General features: G+C 43.4%; 1 protein-coding gene across 2 annotated transcripts in view; it reads left to right on the top strand.

The window, feature by feature from the left end:
• OCLN (occludin) overlaps positions 1 to 16,522 on the top strand; it is a 174,321-nt gene that overhangs the window by 22,078 nt on the left and 135,721 nt on the right. For both annotated transcript variants that reach the window (XM_069627533.1, XM_069627532.1), the window contains exon 2: positions 14,276 to 14,390. In XM_069627533.1, the coding sequence (XP_069483634.1) occupies positions 14,341 to 14,390 (50 nt within the window). In that variant the 5' untranslated portion in view covers positions 14,276 to 14,340. The remainder of the gene's footprint in view (positions 1 to 14,275; positions 14,391 to 16,522) is intronic.

The following is a 16,522-nucleotide window of genomic DNA, read 5'->3' on the forward strand; positions in this document are numbered from 1 at the left end:
GTTTTACTACTGTGCAAAATAAATAACGAAACTCATTCTTTCAGGAGATTTTGCTCTACGCTCTATGATGCTTACCATAACAACTCATGGCTATTTTCTACAGCTGCACTGACCGCGATGGTTGAATCATTCCTCTGCCTTCTGGAAACATGACAAAGTCTGTTTCAGAGTACGTTTTGCAAAAAGGGTCCCAACTATTGTGTTTCTGATTAAGTTGTGAGATTCACGAATTCCCCATGTATTTGTATTATTGTATATGTAGGTTTTTACATTTGGCTTTCTACGTGCATGCAAGCTAATGTATCAATTTCTAGATCAACAGGAACACTAAAGCAACATGTCCCATTCATAATTAACTAGACTTTGATACGTATGAAATTGCAACATGGTGCCCAGCTCGCCCCAGCCTTTCCTGACCACCCCAGCATTCTTGGCTGCCACTTGTTTGGTCCACCTCCGGTATTAAAAACCTCCTTTTAATCATTTTAGCACTCTGCTTGGCCTTTTATGGGAACTTTCAAGGTATGCGCATTGTGGCAATAACATCCACCGATGTTGGGGCTCGCAGACCCTGCATCTGGTTTGGTGTTTTGTTGGCCATACCCTGTTCTTATTTCTACCCCCCCTTGCCGCCCCACATTCCATTTACACCTCCATTTCGCAATTTGAACACCTTTGCATGGGATTATTACAATGTCGGATGCTTTAATTCTGGTTTTGCTGTTTGATTTCAATGCCTCCCATCTAGAAAAGCTGCTTTCTGATTGGCTTTGTACGTCTTGGACAGTACTTGCAAACTCCATGGTGTTGGAGAGTTTACAGACCCTTTTCCCAAAATTCCTAAGCATTCTCTCTGTTTCACTGACCTTTATTGGAGCCTGCATGCTGCCATAACACTAGAGAACCCCTTTTCCTGATTGTGTATTTGTTTTTTTTAAATAAAAAGCGAAGGAGCCGGTACCTTTTTAAGGAAATCAAATGGACTTCAGTTGACCGTGTTCACTTAATTTGACATTTGCTTAAAAAATTGCTGGAGTTGTGCCGTGCCCCTGTTTGCCACCACTGCATCTCACTTTGTGCATTGTTTGCAGGGCTACCCATCGATTACTCCGTACCTCGCCCCACCCCCACATGAATTTTGCTGGCCTGCCCTCAGGACTTGGGTCGCTCTTTGCCTGATCTTGATTGCTGAACTGCTTTTGGACGTCACTGGGTCTGTGTTCGTAGCTGCATCTTGCCTCCTCTTTGCTTGCCATAGCTCTGTTTTCCTGCTAGGGCCGGCCTTCGCTGTAGCAGCTTCCCTGGCAAAATCAAGAACAAGTCTGTGCGAGTTGCCCAATTTTGGGTTGATTCGGGCTAATTATCACAGCAGAAGGGATCATTGGAAAATGTAGGTCAAGTGGGCCAGCAGAAGGCATGTTATGGACCGTGGAACTACGCAGGGATTGGCTCTGCTGGGGGCTTTTCAGTCCCCATTCACCTCCCAGAATTTCCACTAGGCGGATAATGTGTCAAAACACCACACGCTGAAAACTAGCATTAAGGCTAGGTAACCAGAGTAAAACACTGGACAGGGCAACTAACATAACCGTAGGACTAACTCTTGAAAGTGGCTGTCAAGGCACTAGACCTCAGTAGCGGTTAGAGAAGAAGGCGGTTTAAGTGTTACTGTTCAAATAAAGACATATTATAATTATCTTAAGTTGTAAAATGCAGCATTTCTTCTGTGCGAGATTGTGCATTCCTGCCTGCCATCTATGACGGAAACTACCGAAAGCCGGGACCACTGCAGTTTCCAATGGAAACACAATCTTGACAAAGTGGGGCGCAGCGACAAATTCCGAGACAGTCCCTGCAAACCCAGGACGTCTGGTCACCCTAATTCAGGCAATGCAAATGCCATAATTTTGTCCATTTGAAAGCACAACTCTTTGGTCATTGTGAATGGCAGCAGGTCTTCCCCAAATTAGCAATGCTAGAAAAGGAAACGCATCTATAGGCCAAATCGGGATAGGAATTGGTCATAAGTAACCCAAACACGTACTTCTCAATGGGCCTAAATGTTATCTTCAAAATGATTTGCATGCACGAAACACTACTTGTTTAGCATCATGTTAACTGAAAATCCGGTACTAAGGAAATTGAAATAAATATTTCACAGTGATAATACATCACTGATTGCATGCAGTGTGTGCTGCCCAGTCGTGCAGACACAGGTGAGGGAATCGTAATCTAAGAACATACACCCCAACGTGCGCTATTGGGTACTATCCCAGTCTTGGTTGTAACTGTGCATTACGGGACTTGTAGTACTGGGTTTTTATAATGCGGGTGGGCTAAATCTGCATGTCACCGAGCGCAAAGTTGAAACCAAGGTAAGTATATTCCCAGCTCTTGGGTGATTTCCTCCCCTCCGCGTCTGTCTGGACGGCTCGCAAAACACCCTGCATGCAATCGGCAATGTTATCTCGCTATGAAATCATTAATGCATGGTGAGATGCCATCCCCGAATGCATTTAGTGTATTTTGGTGAGTTGCTTGACACGGAGGTGTGAAAATCGCATAAGCGAGCTTCCCAGAGCAGGTATGGTTTGGTGCGGTTCTCACCTCCTGCTGGATGAATTTCTGGTGCAATGAATGGCTGGCAGGGGTTGGCAGGACTTCAGTCAAACGTGGGACTGAGGGAAAGACCATGCAACAACAATGTAATTCTAGGCGATGGACTTGTGGGTTGTTTACAAAATAGCACTGGGGGGCGGGGGGATTAATTAATTTGATCCTAAAATAATTAAATCTGCCTCCATATTCGAGTGTATTTTCATGTAGTGTGACCTTTTTAAAAGGTCTGCAATTTGTTATGATTAGTCGGACTGAGTTGAAGATATTTGCACAGGTTCACACAATTTGGCTAAACTGTGAAGCCTGGAGTTTTACCCGCTCTGCAATTAAAACTGACCACAAACTTTCCAAGCTTTTACTTGGTACAAAAAATGTATTGGGATTTCAAGGCCTGCAATAATACCGCTTTATCGAGTTTACTTGCAAAATAAATTATAGCAACCTGACCACATATAAATCCTTTTAGAAACATGCCATGCTAAAAGAATATCACTGTAGATTGTTTGTTTTTCGCAGCCTGCAAGGAAAGACATTTATTTTTTTCCGTCCAACACGACGAGCCCATCAGCTAAGTAGGGCGCCGCCACTGTGCCAGCTCGGGGAACCTTTCCAAAGCCTCCCTCGTGCTGGTGTGGCAGCAGCGCCCTATGTAGGAGAAAAGCATGCACTGTGTCGTGGCCTTTCAACTTTTTCAGTTGACATGGGCCCCGTCTTCTGTTCCCTGTTGGCAATTCTGTGACACAAACATATTTCTTTAATTCAAGACCCTAAACTGGCCCACCGCCATCCTGGTCTTAGTTGGGACTGCTTCAATGCTCCTGCAGTTCAGCAAGGAACTCGAGATCCCTCTGAACAAGGGACTACCTCTGCATCACTTGGGACCTGCATTTACCACCCCTGTAGTATGCAAGATCTTATAGGACTTTATAGTTTCAGCCCTATTTAATCGTACTGAGATTTTGGTCAGCAGTTTGTTCATTCTCTGCAGCTCACTTTTTTTTCTCAATTTCTTTATCAAACTAATTCCTGTGGCCCAAAAGAAAGTGTGCACTAAGAGGCTTAATCTCTGACAAGAGTGCCCAATTTAGATAATAAAAATGGGAAATCTTTAGGGCAAGTGATTGCCTCTCTTGCTTCATTGGCTAGTGTGTCCCACTATCTTTTCAATCTGCAGTTTGTTTTACCAGTAGTGCCAAGTTGAAAAATTGTGTGCTCCCCTTTACCACCAGATGTTGTGGGCCCCCATTTCAACTAACTTGTTACCTGCCATATTGATGTAACATTGCATGGTCGGTCCGTGTTCCAACATGCAAGCTTGCCCAATAACTATGTTCTTAGTGAACATAGTCAATTGTAGTCAAACTTTTTCCCATTGAACAGATTCATTTGTAGGAACCCCTATCTCGAGAAAAAGGTAAACCATAATCTGCCATGCACGCTTTCCTCGCTGCACCAGGTTGTGGAGCAGTGACGATGCCTTCTTAAAATATATCCGAATTGACCGCATTCAAGTTGCCTTCAGTTAGTCTCCTCCTACAATAATTGGACTGTCAATATAACATTATTGCCACTTTATCAATATATATTCGATTTAATCTAGTGAATCTTACATTTTGTATCAAAATATGTGAGGTTATTGTTGCAGTCAACAATTTCTGTCACGAGCAGAGCTTCTGAGAGAATTTCCAATGCGTGAGCGACCTTGAATGATCGTTAGCCGTTAATAAGCCTCCTTTTGGCAGCCTATGTGGACCTTTTTTGCCAATTTGGTGTTCAAAGTAAACCCATCAATCACTGGGGAAACAGTCAACCAAGTCTCCAGCAGTAATACAAAATTGTATTTGCTTAGGGCGATCAACGAGTTTCAGTGAACAAATGAATTATGGCCACGTGCGTTCCAGGCATTAATGTAGCTTTCAGGTAACAGAGCACTGTATGGCCCTGGGGGGGTTGGGGATACAAGAATTAGGTACAATAAAACCTAGCTGATATTTCCAGTACCCAAGCTATCTTCCTGTGTACTTCTAGTGGCCACTAGACCAGCTGGGTCAAGGTCCTCTTGTTTTTCTTACTACCAATATTATTTATTGGTTTCATGTCAGTTGACAGTATTTCAGCAACTTGTCGAACACTGCTTATGTGGGACTACTTTATTCAGCAGGGATAGTTTCACCCATCTCACAACTTGCCCTTCTGATCTCACTCCTGAAAAAGCCCTTGTTGATCCATCTTCCTATTGCCAGGTTACTGTTGATTTCTATCCTCCTGGAAAAGTCGAACATCAACTTCAGTCTCTGTTTCCATAGAAAGCCTAGATCTTTACCAGTCTGGTTTTTGCTCTAAACCTGGGACTGAGTTGTGTCTGTCTGGGATGACTTCCTTTCTGCTAATAGGAGCCACCCGCTAATTGCTAATTTGATCAGAAAAGTTCAATCCTGTGAATTGCAACCTTTTTTTTTGATAATTGGCGACAGTACTCACCCATGTGAATGGAACACCCATGGCTGATTTCTGGGTCTGCTTGGTACTTTTATTACCAATGGGTCCAACTAAGCCGCGTCTGCTTATCCATTATAAAGATGAATTGTGGGCTACCTCGGTTTCTGGTTACACTTTTTTTTTTTTTTTTAAAAACATGGTACCCTTACAGAGACTCATTAATAGGCCAGGTTTACAGTATTATTCCTACACAGATGATGTATAAATACTGCTGTGTTAAGGATCCCCAATGTGATGTTTCCTCTGGTCTCAAACAGGTGGACGGAAGCTTGAATCAAGGGCAGAAGTATTGTTTGGGCCTCTGCCTCCTTTTGCGCAGCTCTGCTTACTTCCCTGCTCTGAGAACCCTTTTGTGTAGTTCTCTGAAGTATGCATGGAAAGTGAAACATTTCAGGGCAATCTGGGATGGACATCTTAGTCTTGGCTTACAGGTGTTGGTTGTGGTGAAGGGCTAGATTTGCTGGTTTAAGGAAACTGTTGTTTTCTGAAGATCCTCATTTACTTGGTGGAAGCACCAATGTTTTCATTCCAAGCTATAATATCGGAACTGCATTAATACCGGAATCCGTACTCCTCCACTCCACTGCTAGTTAGCCAGTGCAAGACAATGCGGTGGGACTCCCTTTCTTTTTCTCCATATAACCTTTTATTAGCATTGTCGTAGTTTAACAACAATTTGTGAACCCCCTGTAGTCTGATTGTGGATGAGAGGCCATCTCCAACCATAAAATATGTCCAGAATTAGTCACACCAGTCTCATTCTCCTCGGGCACCAGGTCCCCCTCGCCTCTTTCCCCAACACCTGAGACCAATCTGCCAAAAATCCTTGATGGTCTCCTTGTAGAGAGTAAGATGCCCATTCCTGGGATGCAAGTTCCAAACTTTTCCCACCCATTCATGCTCCGTTGGAGGGTCCTTCAATTTCCATTTTTGCACTGTGCCCCCACCATCATTAGTATCACATATACTTTACGTTCTGATGGAACTTTCCTCGAATGGTCCCCCTAACCCCAGAATAGACCTACCTCTATTGCCCCACCTCTTCAGGACCAGTGCCTCCCATATAATCTTCCATACTTTGGGCACTGAGGGGTAAAATGTATGTATTTTGTCTGGAGTTGGATGCCATTTTAGCATAGATTTAACCAATTTTCCTGGATTTGCATCTTGTTAGCTTGAGTATGTTGGCCCACAATTGCTTCCATTCTGTTTACTCTATCTCTTGGCCCCTTCCCAACCTGCCATGTAGTTCCTTTCCCCAGTTTCCGCCCCCGTTTGATATGCGAATAGATTGCCCCCACTAAATATGTTTCCACTAAATATTTGTTCCTATTTCAAAGTGCAGCGGATGCTTCCTTTGTGGTCAGGCTGCAGTACCCAATAAGCAAACAGATTATTTGGCTTCTGCAGCCTAGGCACTGCCACACTTTCTATGATTGGCTTTCGTAAACTGGGAGAAGACCGCTAATACTAGAAAGTGGACTTCGGCTTTGAGTCACTATGGCAGAAATTATTCTTCTGAAACCAAATGGCTGTTTTTCAGCCCAACTTTAGGCGAATAGTGACTCAAAGCCAAAGTTCGGTACACCCCTACTTCCAATGCCTAGTAACAATGTTTTCAGATGGCAAAGATCTAAATAATGTGTGAAACCCCAAGCTTATGGCAATGGTCAGTTGCATTTGTTTGGTTGGGGTGGGGTTTATATTGTTGAAAAACTAGTAACTCTTCATAAAATGCTGTAATAAATTATGTTGTGTATACTAGCATCAGTCGTCTTACAGTGATCTTTTAAATGTACTGTTTTTGGAAAGGTATTATATTCGGGTGAAGTTAAGACGTTTATACAGGTAGGATTAGAATGATTCACTGTCTCCGTGGTCTATTCCATCCTAAATTAAGTGTAGAAATAACCCTATGGTCATGATTTGAGGCGCAGCAGAAATTGAACACTAAACTGAAGAAACGTGCAAAACAATTCTGTCAACTAAGTGGGCAAAAATGCAACGTGACGATGATGTGATGGATAATATGAACTTGTCCTGTGTTGTCTGATTGTATAATTCATGTATCTGCAATGCATTCTGAACCTGAAACCTTAAGGCTGTAATGGAGCCCCTCTTCGTGAAGGAGTGAGTAGCAACCCTGTTTGCAAGCAGAGAAGACTTTCCAAGGTGAAGGAATAGGTGGCCACAACCCCCACGTTGGAGTTAAAGCCATACTATGGGGTGGGGCCCACCAGCCAATTGCTACACTGTAAGACTATGTTAAAATATATATACTGTGCACCGTTGCCATTTCCAAGGTCTCTAGGTGCGCTCATGGCTCTGTAGGTTGGGTTGGTTAGGGAGGGAGAGAGGGAGAAGAAGTGTAGTGCTAATCTGTTGCTTGTAGAACAAGGAGTAAATGGCATCTGTGCGTGTGTGGTTTGTACACTGCAGGCTTGTTTTTTCTGGGTCAGCAGCGTCCAGTGTGTGTGTGTTTGGTGTAGGAGGCTATGAGCTTGTGACTTTGCTCGAGAGTTTTCAGTGTTTTTAGCAGGGTGGGTTGCTGGCCTACCTGGGCATGTATGGGGAGTGTAAGCATGGGGAATGTGGTGGAGAAAAGGGAAATGGTTAGTCGGTTTTTGGGTGGTCTTTGGGTATTGTGCAGTTATGTTTTTTCTTTTGTATGGCATTCATCTTCTGGTACTTTTTTTTTTTTTTATTTTTTTATTTTTTTTTTTAGTTTTTTTTTTCTTTTTAAATGCTGAGTGAGTTTGTGTCTTTTTGGGGATGAGGTTTGGACATTGTATGCTGTTCAAGTGACCTGCTCGTGAGGATGTTAGTTATTCTAGGTCTGTTTTTATCTTGGCGAGTGGAATGCTTTTTTAGTGGTTTTCTGAAGGTTAGGTGGTGGTGGTGCGTCCTGATTTCCTTCGGCATTGAATTCCATAGTTTGCCTATGAGAAAGGAGAAGGCGGTTCTTCTGAATGTTGTTTTCTCATAGTGTCTAGATTCTATTTGGAGCTTCGTGCTGGATCCTAATCCTATTTTGGGTTGGTGTCTGGTGATTTTTGCTAGGAGTAATTCGGCTCCTTGTCATGTAGATTTATTGGCAATGTAGAGGGCTTTGGGTGATTTTTGTTTATTTTTATTTTTATTTTATTGATTTTTCTTTTTTTTACTTCTCAGCGTTGGGGTGATTTGATCTCTTCTATTTAGTGCCAGGACTAGTCTTGCTGCTGTATTTTGGATGTGCTGTTTTTTTGGTGAGATGTTTGGGCATTCTTAGGTAGAGACTATATTTGTATAGTCTATTCTTGGTCATTCCTAGGGTTCATAGTGGAAAATTGAGGTAGGGGGGGAAGGATCCCTCTTATTGTTGGATGGTAGAAAGTGTTTTTACTGCGCGCACTGTCCATGAGAATCCCAGATTTTTATTGTTATCACTATACACTACTCCAGTTGGGTTCCTATGCTCTGGGGAAGGTAAAAGATGTCTGTATTCGATTGTCCTGTGATGTTATCATTATTTCTGTTTTGGTTGGGTATAGTTTCAGGTTATTGGCCATCCAGGTGTTTATATCCGTGAGGCATTTTCTGAGGGCATTGTCTGGGTCATTGTTAGTAGCTAGCTTGAAAATGAGCTGGGTGTCATCTCCATAGTTGTAGGATGTCAGTCCCTGAGTTTGTAGGAGCTGTTGGGGGCGGGGGGGCATTCCTGTAAGGTGCTTGGTCTTTGTGGTATGCTGCAGGGGTGTTGTGTGTGTTCAATGTAAACCACTGTGGGATCTTTCGGTGGGGAAATATTTTAGCCATTTTAGTGCAGAGTTTGGAATACCAGATTCTTCCAGTCTCTTGATTAATATTGTGTTTTTGATCATATTCAAGGCAGCTGGTATGAGTGCAGATTGTTTTTCTTCCATATTCACCTATTCACCTTTAGGTCATCCCAGGGACAGGAATGCTGATTTCTTTTGTTCCTCGCATTGGTTTGAAAGCAACCTGGTATTAGCCAAGTACTTGTTGGTGTCTGCATGGTTGAGCAGTCCTGTACATGTGGTTCTCCAGTATTTTTGCTGAGCAGTGTTTATCTGGCTTTTCTTTGGGAGGGTCTCGTTTTTTAAGAGTGGTTTGATATAGGCTGATTTATGTAGTATTTTAGTAGTCCAGTGTTCAGGGATGGATCCATTAGTAGTCTTGTTTGAGTAGCTTTTTGTAGATATCCGGTGGGAGTGGCTCGCTAGGGATTCAGACATTTTAGTATATTTTAGTAAGTTGCAGAAAGTTTCCTTGCTTATTGGTTGAATGGTGTGCTTTTCTATTTTTTTATTTTAATTTATATTTTTTTGGTGCAGCTTCTGGGGGGGTGTTATTTGTGGATGCAACTATGTCCTGTTGGGTTGAATATATTTTTGCTCTAAGGTGGTTTCGATGTCACGTAGCAGTTGCTATGGTACGATGTTGCTGCATAAGGTTGGGTTTTGTATTCCTTGATATTATGTATATTTCTTTCTGTGGGTTTGTTGCAGAATCTTTGCAGCATAGCTGCCTTCTTGGCTTCAGAACTGGTTATTTTTGCAGCCAAATTTGTCATTGGTAGTTAATGTTGTCCTCTTGGTTGTGGTTTTTCCTCATGTCTTTTCTAATTTTCGGTTAGTTTTCTTGAGGCCTCTCGGTGCCTCTGTGAATCATCTTGCTGCAATTTTTAACGGTGTGGGTTTTAAAGACGAGTGGGTCCGCTCACCATCGTTTCCAGGAGGGCGCTGAGGGAATTGTCTTTTTCAAACCAGATATTGAAGTCTCACAGAATGGTGTTGATATGATAAGGTTGGCTGTGGCATCACAGAGTTTATTGGCAAATGTAGGATTGTAGGTGGGCGGCCTGTAGATTAGAAGGGAGAACAAGTTGAACTGTGTGAGTTTGAGGTTCCCTAAAAGCGATTCAGTCTTCTATGTCTGTTGAAAACAAAAATGTGGAGCTTTGTATGTGCCACAGTGATTCGACCTTTTCTTCTGGCTTCTCTTAGATTGCATTAGGTTGTAGTTGCCAGATATGGCCTCGTGAACGATTTACTTTGTTGTTGTCTGATGGCCATGTTTGTTAGGAAGAGGGTGTCTGTGCTGCCTTCGCTTAGGTCAGAGATTTCTGTTTTGTGCTTTCCCACAGGTCGTGCATGGAGTAGGCTGCATTGTAGTGTGTGTGTTTTCTGGATGGCTCGTTATTGGGTGCTTTCGATTGGGGGGGGGGGTGCACCAGTTTGGCTATTAGTTGGGCGGGGCTGTGTTTGTGTGTTTATATTGACTTCTCTTTTGAGGAGTTCCAGTAGGTTGTAAGATGGGTCTGTTTTGTGTCCTTGTAGTTAGGCGTTTGTCTGAGTGGACATTTTTCTGTGAAAGGAGTATTTGTGGCAGGAGATTCCAGTGCTCTCTGGCTCTTATGGCTGTCTTTCAGTGGCATTTCTCTGCATTGCAAGGTTGTGTTGTGTTGGGGTGGCAGGATTCTCTTCAGACACTGGTTGTCTGAAGAGCTGCACCTGAGTTTCCTTTTCCCAGAGAGAGGCTGGAAGTCAGGGTCCAGTTTTTCAAGTCCCACATCAGGACTCAAAACTATCCCCAAGTGTAGGGCCCGGCAGCCAATCCCATTTAACATGCATAATCCCCTTGTGAGTAGGCTGAACGATGGGTCAAAGCCAGCAAGGACATTGGCTGGTGTGCCGCCACCAAAAGCAAATTAAAGCTTTTATGTTGGTTTTGGCTAGCCCCCCTTTTATGGTTGAGAATATGTTGTGGTGACCAGAGCAGTCTTGGTGCAGGAGTTGCTTGATGTCACACAGTGGCTCACTGAGAACTGGGCCATCTCAGCACCACAATACTTGGGCGGAACAGCTTTGTGTTGGGTAAAGCGCCTATCGACTAACTGTTGGGTAAAAAAGTATGCAAAGGTTCTGGCCAACCGATAGGGGTGGTTCTTCAGTTTAAAATCAGTTTTTTTAACTAAAGATGATTTTTTGTGAAAGGGACAGACATTTGATATTATTCAGAGTTCTGGATCTGGCACATATTAAGTGCTTGTATGATTTGCTTTAGCTTGCGAGGTTATAGCCATGCAGTGGAACTAGGCATGGTGGTTCTCTTCCTCTAAAAGTTCATACTTGCTATGGACCTCTTTGCCATGAAGGTTCGGGGTAATGTAGAGGTTAAGAGTTGTAATGTATGGGAAACTGACCATAAATTCGTCCTCCTGCAGTTGATCTGATCCTCCCTGTGAGAACCCTGCCAATTCTGAGGGAAGTAGATGTAGTCAGAAGAGTAGTGGGTTTCAAAATAACAGACCAATCGGTTGGATTGAATATCGCTGAACCCAAAAATGATGTTAATCTGCAGGGGACGGCACAATTTAAATGGGAGTCTGCCCCTATCAAGTACACAATGATTTACATCTCTAACCGTTTTTCTTTTCCAACCCAATAAAAATGACCATCCAAGATACGTTTGCTGGCTGTTTCTTCTTGGGTGCTTGATAAACCTCAAATAAAACTGTCCAAACTGTTGTCTTCGGTAACTATCTTCCATTGTTTTGTGAAAAGGTTTTAATAGGAGGGGGGGTGATTAAAGGTGGCGGGCAGTTCTAGAATGGAGATGTAATACTGGGATAAACGATTGGGTGGCATGGACACTCGTATCTTGCCAAGATATTTAAATATGACCTGCTGCCTGAAGGAATTCTCTTTGTTCTAGTCTTGCAGGAAATTCCAACTTTCTGCATGCAAATTATCTGTGAATTAATTCCTGGGTGACATAATCTTGATGGCTCTGTGATTTGTAGCTTGGGAAGTGGCAGGGATTCTGATGCTGGGTGAACTGTTAAATATGCAGTACTAACGTTTGGAGAATGTTGCAGCATATTTCATCTGACAGAAGTTTACTTTGGTATAAATGAGGCATTGGATCTCGGTCAAGGGAGGCTCTAGAGGGGCTAAACATTTTTTAAAGTCCCATTTCTTAATGTCTCATTTCACAAATATTCAAAATAGACGTGTATTGTGTTCACAATACATTCCTATGTTGGTTGGGGTAGAAGTTGGGTGTGGATTGGCCCATAGGGAACTCTGGAGATTTCCTGTTGGGCCTTTGCAGCCTGTAACTCTTTTGTGTGGTAACTCATTTTATTTCCAAAGGTTGGGCTTGCTGAAAATGTGTAATATGGGGCCATTTTGTAGATTATTTCCAGGGCCTCTTTTGGTTCCCAGTCCACCCCTGAGTAGAAGTACTTGAAAGGAACAACGGGAAAGGGCAAATCTGTCTTAATCAAATCATAGTTTATTTTATGGGCCAATGGTGGTGTTACGGAATGCATCTTGTGCCCCACAAGCTATACAGGTTTCTGCAGCCTAATGGAGTAAGTGAAATGCACTATATCTGGTGGGAATGCCCCAGGGCCAGAACATACTGGAAGGTGGTTGTAGCCAGCATAATGCTGGTAGCAACCAGAACTCTTCCTTTTGACTGGGTAGTGTTGTTATGGGGTGGGAGACTAACATGCTGTGTACCCACTATGACCTGATGGTGAAGATAATTGCACATAAATCCGAAGCAGCTTGAGTAACTGTACCAAAGTTCAAAGTGCTGGCCTAGGGAAGCTCTCGGCTTGTCAACTGAGCCATAGTTCGCCAATGGGGCAGAGGGAATTTCAATTTTGGTTGCAAATCGACTGACTGACACAGACCCCAGGACATTCTATAGCTTAATTTCTACTTTTATCTCATGTCTCCTACACTGTGGAGTCTACTACACTGTGGAATAATTATGGTAACCGAGGGAACAAAAGCAGGGTGCACCAACTTTGCCCCAAGCAATCCCCTTTTAAAGCTCTGGTAAGTGCAGAAGCCTGGTAACAAATATAACTCCAGCGGATCCTTGATATACTGGCAAGAGTGCTGCACCAGAACTCGATCATGATGCAAACGTGGATTTGTAATGTGCTGAATTAGCACTGCATTGAGGTCTGTCTGGGTAGAGGCGTATCGGCCATGTTCTGTGGGTGGAGAAAAAGGAGGGTTGGGGAAGTGGGAGAAGGTAAAAGTAAATCCACAGTTGTAGTGCTTTTGAGAGAGATGGAAGAGGTAGATATTGTGATACATTGGGTGCACGATGACTCTGCACAGCTGGCTTGGATGACAAGTACAGAAAAAAGGAGGGCAATTGGGGGATGACTGGTAAGATTACTGTCAGGACAATTAATTGCTCTTTGCCCGCTGCTACCTCAGTTTTCAATTCTGGCATTGTCTTATAAAATGCGTGGTCATATGTGCCGCCGGAGAAATGTTGATAATTGGTGTAAAAAGGCAGACCAGATTCTGAAAAACAAATGCTATAGAATCTATGTGTTTAAGTAATATCACAGTTAATAATAATAATAGTTAAATTGGGAATCCAGCTTGCACTGTCCGAGTGTACTGTAATGCACAGATGCAGGCTCTCTTTTATGTCTGTCTGCAAAGTTGGACAATTCCTGCTAGTCCTGGAGAATAATCTGCACTATAATCAAAGCTCAGTACAATTGAAGTTCATGATGAACTTGTTGCCTATAATCAAAGCTTGTGTCGTTGGTTTGGTTATTACTGGCTTCCTCCCCGATTTCTTTCACCCTCATTTTCGAAAAATCCCTTCTCTTAAATTGAGCACCTGCCTGGGTAACTTATCTCTTTTCAGGCCACCCCATTGATTTTGCTTTATATCCCACCATGCACTTGGATTGATTGTAATAGAATTGTCCCATGGGCGTACCTTTCAAGGTTGTTTGTCCCCTCCACCCCCCCCCCCCCAACTGTCATGGGACACCAGTTTCACCCCTCATTTAGCAGGGGTCCCTTTCCTTTTAGATGTCATGTTCCCCCTCCTCCCCAACATGTTCTCCAACGTTACTCCACTGAATTGTTTAATTGTAAACAATACCATGCCATATGACTTGCCCATTGACCTATAACCCTGCCTTTTGAATATAACCCTGGTCTGAACCTCCTGCTTGAGTCGGTTGTAAATTGTGGTTCACGTTCGTTCATGTATTTAGGCAAATATTAATTGCACCGTCAGGCAGGATATTGGTGCAGCAGAGTCGAGTTCTGCATCATTCGCTCTTTTCCAAATGTGCAATAACTCTTGATGCGGTTTCCAGGTTGTTCCTGTATTTCTGGAGTCCGCTGATTGATTGAAACGCCCCGGCAGTTGCACGGAGCAGCCATGTCATCCAGGCCTTTTGAAAGCCCTCCACCTTATCGCCTTGATGAATAGTAAGTATCCGCGTTGTTGGTCTTTAAATAAACTGCTGATAACAAGTGTACATATTGGCTTTTATATCTGCCACCACAGATTTGTTAATGGTATTCCTATCAATTGTTTCATTTTCTAAGATTAAATGCTATCTTGTAACGTTGTTTGATTTGACCTGGTGTAAGGGACAATGTGCTTGATAAAACTGGGTGCAAGCAGGTTTGCAGGAAATATAGAACCGTGTGTGGTATAGGCATACAAAAATAATGTTCGGCCCTGTGCATACGTTCTTTGGCAATTGCATCAACTGTGCCCATGCTTCCGTCTGGGGACAAGTGATGGTCTATCAGATAATATGGGTGACCCTGTGTCGTCTTGTGGTAACCTCAACTGCCATATCTATCACAGCTTTATCCAATCGCTGTGGATTGAGCAAAAAAGTATCCACATTAGGCCAGATTGGCCATGGGCCGTAACCGTTTCTCCTTTGACAAAGATTTTCATCAGCATTTAGCATTGATTCACTTTTAAAAAATCTTTAACATGCCAGTTTCCGTGGTTACTCCTGGTTAGGTCCATTATGTTGTGCCGCATTAATGTCTAACGTTCAGGTGCCTTGAAGCAGCCACTCCTGTGGCAGGTACCACTCCCCAAAACACCCAATTAAATAGCAGACTTGCAAATGTAATCTGGTAACCAGACTGTACACCTCTGTTTTGATCTAAGATGTGCATGATGCGGATTGAACTCACAGAAGAGCCCAGCCTTAGCCTTAGTGTTTCGAGGCGTGACAACCTGGGAGCCAATGGAGAGATTTCGGTGCTGGAGAGATCTGATCCCTGGGCTTGAGGCCAAGGACAAGTCTTGCAGTCCTGTTCTGGAGGAGTTGGGGAGAAGTAGAAGCAGGCAGATTTAGAAAGAGGCGGTTGCAGTAGTCCAGCCTAGAGCGAGAACCAGCGCTCTATAGACGGTGAGCTTCTGGGGGGAGGAGAGGGAAGGAAGTATACCTCTGAGGAGGTGCAGTTGGTAGTTTGACTTCTTAGAAACGTCAGAGATGTGAGGAGAAAAGGAGTGTGGTGTCAAAGATGACCCTGAGGTTCTTGGCCTCGCAGGAAGAGGGCCAAGGGAGGCCGGCCTCAGTGTGACAGGAAAGGAGGGTGCAGGTGTGCTGATGAGGCGAATCTCCGTTTTACTGGCATTAAGGCAGAGTTTGTTGGCGGCACACCACTCCTGAGGATTCCTCCCTGACACCATGCTATAACAATTCTCATAAAGGTCCTAGCATGCCTCAAGAACCTCCAGGGGGCCTGGTACCAGGCTTTGCTCCCAGTGGGAGCCATTTCTGAAAACATATTTCGAATGGAACCTGGCTGATCGTGGCTTAGAGGAGTAAATCGAATGGCTTTTCCCTCGGTTTTATTGTGCATGGTGTTTGACCACAGCTGAGACAGTGTTCATGTCCTTAAACATTTTGCACCTTTAGGACTATTCTAAGTTGGTATGACATTGTGGTGGAGGACTTGGTGCACTATAAAATCTTTAACATAAAGGGGAAAAATAAAATGGGACCGTTGTGCTCCTCCTTTGAGGATTTCCAGGTGTGCAGGCTGTCCAGGTCACAATTTCTCTTGCCTCTGAGTCCATTTTGGGGCATATTCACTTCAGTTTCACACCAATTCTCTCACCTTTAAGGGAGGGGGAGCTCCTCAGCACTGATCTTTGGGTGCACCAGTGTTAGTTTTCCTAGTGACCTTTAAACTTTCTCCCCTGTGAGGTGGCCTTAGAGTCAAAGTAAGTCAGACGTCATGGTGATATTTAAAGCATAGTAACATAAGCTGAGCGTAAGATGCCGGTCCCTCTCTGCATAGAGCAGTCCAGACATCTTCCCTCCCTGCCTACTCTATTTGATTGCAAGGAAACCAGGCTTCTGTGGTCACACCTTATTACTGCGCCAGGGAAAGAAAAAAAAAAAAATTATGCTGGAGACTAAGTCCAATTGCTTTTGTGTGATAAGAAAGTTTAATTGATCTGCCCTAGGGATTACACGTGTTTCGGCAATGTGCCTTTCTGAAATCAGGGCTTATCTAATTATGACCCATCATAAGTGAAAATAATAAATGCACCATCCAATCCCCATGTACCAAACCACATC

The sequence above is a fragment of the Ambystoma mexicanum genome, chromosome 6p (assembly GCF_040938575.1).
Source record: "Ambystoma mexicanum isolate Mex_15411 chromosome 6p, UKY_AmexF1_1, whole genome shotgun sequence".
Taxonomy (NCBI): domain Eukaryota; kingdom Metazoa; phylum Chordata; class Amphibia; order Caudata; family Ambystomatidae; genus Ambystoma; species Ambystoma mexicanum.